This window comes from Salvelinus sp. IW2-2015, linkage group LG25 (genome assembly GCF_002910315.2).
Source record: "Salvelinus sp. IW2-2015 linkage group LG25, ASM291031v2, whole genome shotgun sequence".
NCBI lineage: Eukaryota > Metazoa > Chordata > Actinopteri > Salmoniformes > Salmonidae > Salvelinus > Salvelinus sp. IW2-2015.
The window spans coordinates 3,183,028-3,187,000 of NC_036865.1; the positions used below are offsets into that span (position 1 = coordinate 3,183,028).

A 3,973-nucleotide genomic window follows, 5' to 3' on the forward strand; every position below is an offset into this window, starting at 1 on the left:
AAAAAACTGTATTTTCGGGTGCCAGCAAACATCTTTCTCATGTCAGTCAGTCAGAGTTTCTAAACCACACTGTACTGTTTTCGAGTCTGTCATATGTGTGGTTTAGATAGACAAACTAGCCAGTTGAGTTGTCTGTAAAGAGAATGCTGCTCTGATTGGATAGGGTGAAGCTGTATTTCTTGTCCACTCCCTTCATCATTTCACCCGATCACTTTTCCTTGCATGTTTTCGGTTTGATCACRTAGATTGATGCTGCCTGCTACTATGATAAATCCCACGGCAAGGACGTTTCCTATCAAGCTATCAATCTGCATAATATCTAACAAGTGGAGCAAGGGTAGGGAAAAAATATGACTGAGTGACAGCAAACTTGTCTGACCACTGCAAGTCAAGGACATACAGATGCACCCACCCCTCCACGCGCTGCTCCTAATCTGCAGCTTTTATTTTGCAGTGAGAACGTGCAGGGATGTATTTTGCCAACACCTATTTATGCATATTAAAACACTTCCGTTTTTTTCAACTATCAACTGTCAACTTACAAATACGATTACGAATGTGAGTATGGCCATGTCGGCACAGCCCTAAGATAATGGTTCTTGGGGTGGGATAGACATGGGTTGTGGAGGGTCCGTGGATGGCTTTTGACAATTCTTTTGGATTCCTCATGTTTGGTCCAAATTGGATGTTGGGTACTATTTTTATTGAATATTATCTGYAACCTATAAATTAAATTGGCCTTTTTGGGTGCAATCAATTWMCTTAACTTCTCTGAGATAAAATAACATTTCAACAACATTTCAACAGAATGCCAATCTGACCTGTTTCTAACGACAGAAACAATTTCAGAACAATCTGAGATGGTGACTGCCATGACTTGTTGAAATGACAAGGAACGACTCGGGAAACTTATACAATAGATTCTACCAAGAATTGTCCACCCCCAAACAATATAATAATATATGCCATTGACCAGACACTTTTTTCCCAAGGGCCTTAGTCATGTGTGCATGGGTGGAACCAGCAGGCCAAACAGACGTACAATGGTTTATACCTTGCTTGAACTTCTCCTTAACAGGTGCAATCACGTTCCCAGCAGGTAAGTATGGTCTGACCAGGGTTTTAAGTCTATAATGGGGTTGCTGTGTTGACTCAAGTTATTCTTGATCTCGTCCACCTCTTCCTCTAAATAGCTGATTGGATTAGTGCTGTTGTGTAAAGCATTAGCTGCCTTACTAGCCCATGTGGATAGGACATTCCCTCATATACTGCTCCTGTTGCTGTTTATTGATCCTGTGTGGTTCATTAGTAAAGAACTGGGGAAGTGTCGTGACAGCTAGGGAACCTAGCTCTGACGCCACACAGATACCTGTAGTCATCATCGATAGTCAAAGCATGGACATCTAGTCCAGGTGGTGGGATTGTACCCTTGACCACCACGACCTTCTTAGACAAATCGAAGAACTTTGCTTTCGTTGGCTCCAGTCGCTGGTAGACGTCTCTGAAAGGCTGTTTTCTCTGAGGCTGAGTCGGTGTCGTGTTTGATTTAAYCAACACGTCTCTAGAACTAAGAGATCAAGTCTCTGGGAGAGAGAAAGAGAAGAACATGGGAGTCGCTAACTCTAGGGATCACCGTCTGTACCACCCCTCACAGTCTCCCATCAAGGTGGTGCTGAAAAGTGAGTATGMATGGAGATGGACTATGGATTGTTGGAGAGTTGGATAACTGTGTTAGTGAGCCTCCACTTTCTAGAGCTGCAATTGCCAGAAACAGAACAGTATTTTGTCTTTCCACCATGTCAAGTTGAAGAGGTTAAGTGTAAGATGTGGTCATTAGATATTAGTAACAACTTGTCATCAAGGTTGCATCAGGTTGTAAAATCTCTCATACGCTATAGTATGACCTGTGTTAATATAACCTACCTCTTTTCATMAATTTATTTAACAGCGAATAGGCAAGGGGACAGGGGAAATTTATGAAAGGATATGAGAAGGAAGTGTGTAATGTAAATAAGGGGACTTAGACAAATTATTATGGGAATATCCTGTAGTATCATGTATCAAATATTTATATAATAGTGAACTCTAACCTGCAGCATAGAAAGAATTATGCTTTCCAGTGATGTTTGACTGTTGATGTGTTGTGCATCATTTAAAGCTGGAGACCAGCATTAATCGTCCATTATGGTCACTGCCTGTATGAGGCAAACATCAATTCTTTGGATTTACAGTGCCAGTCAAACGTTTGGACACACCTACTCATTCAAGGGTTTTTCTTTATTTTTTACTATTTTCTACATTATAGAATAATAGTGAAGACATCAAAACTATGAAATAACACATGGAATCATGTAGTAAGCAAAAACGTGTTAAACAAATCTAAATATATTGAATATTMTCGATTGTTCAAATTAGCCACCCTTTGCCTTGATGACAGCTTTGCACACTCTTGGCATTCTCTCAACCAGCTTCATGAGGTAGTCAGCTGGAATGCATTTCAATTAACAGGTGTGCCTTGTTAAAAGTTCATTTGTGGAATTTCTTTCCTTTGAGAGAATGTCAAGTGTGTAAAGCTGTAATCAAGGCAAAGGGTGGCTACTTTGAAGAATCTCAAATCGATTTTGATTTGTTTAACACTTTTTGGTTATTACATGATTCCACATGTGTTATTTCATAGTTTTGATGTCTTCACTATTAAAAATACTAAAAATAAAGAAAAACCCTTGAATGAGTTGGTGTGTCCAAACTTATGACTGGCATTGTATATAGAGTGCATTCGAAAAGTATTCAGACCCCTTGATTTTCCCCACATTTTGTTACTTTACAACCTTATTCTAAAATGGTTTCAATTGGCTCTAACCAGAATAGAAAGAGGAGTGGGAGGCCCCGGTGCACATCTGAGCAAGAAGACCAGTACATTAGAGTGTCTAGTTTGAGAAACGGACGCCTCACAAGTCCTCAACTGGCAGCTTCATTAAATAGTACCCGCAACACATAAGTCTCAGCGTCAACAGTGAAGAGGCGACTCTGGGATGCTGGCCTTATAGGCAGAGTTCCTCTGTTCAGTGTCTGTGCTCTTTGCCCATCGTAATCTTTTATTTGTATTGGCCAGTCTGAGATATGGCTTTTTCTTTGTAACTACTCTACCCAGAAGGCCAGCTTCCCGGAGTCGCCTCTTCAATGTTGACATTGAGACTGGTGTTTTTTATTCAGACCATTTACTCAGTACTTTGTTGAAGAACCTTTGGCAGTGATTACAGCCTTGATTGTTCTTGTGTATGACGCTACAAGCTTGGCACACCTGTATTTGAGGAGTTTCTCCCATTCTTCTCTGCAGATCCTCTCATGCTCTGTCAGGTTGGATGGGGAGCGTTGCTGCACAGCTATTTTCAGATCTCTCCAGAGATGTTCGATCGGGTTCAAGTTTGGGCTCTGGCTGGGCCACTCAAGGACATTCAGCGACCTGTCCCGAAGCCACTCCTGCCTTGTCTTTGCTGTGTGCTTAGGGTCCTTGTTCTGTTGGTAGGTGAACCTTCTCCCCAGTCTGAGGTCCTGAGCGCTCTGGAGCAGGTTTTCATCAATGATCTCTCTGTACTTTGCTCCGTTCATCTTTCTCTCGATCCTGACTTGTTTCGCAGTCCCTGCCAATGAAAAACATGCCCACAGCATGATGCTGCCAGCAACATGCTTCACCGTAGGGATGGTGCCAGGTTTCCTCCAGACGTGAAGCTAAGCATTCAGGCCACAATCTTGGTTTCATCAAACCAGAGAATCTTGTTTCTCATGGTCTGAGAGTCTTTAGGTGCCTTTTGGCAAACTCCAAGCGGGCTGTCATGTGCTTTTTACTGAGGAGTGGCTTCCGTCTGGCCACTTTACCGTAAATGCCTGATTGGTGGAGTGCCGCAGAGATGGTTGTCCTTCTGTAAGGTTCTCCCATCTCCACAGAGGAACTCTGGAGCTCTGTCAGATTGAC

General features: G+C 42.2%; 1 protein-coding gene across 1 annotated transcript in view; it reads left to right on the forward strand.

Moving 5' to 3' along the window:
* The first annotated feature begins 1,324 nt into the window (after positions 1-1,324).
* Positions 1,325-3,973, forward strand: part of LOC111951674 (ubiquitin domain-containing protein 1-like) — a 28,298-nt gene continuing 25,649 nt past the window's right edge. Inside the window, exon 1 of the mRNA XM_023969886.2 lies at positions 1,325-1,679. Within this exon, the coding sequence (XP_023825654.1) occupies positions 1,607-1,679 (73 nt within the window). The 5' untranslated portion in view covers positions 1,325-1,606. The remainder of the gene's footprint in view (positions 1,680-3,973) is intronic.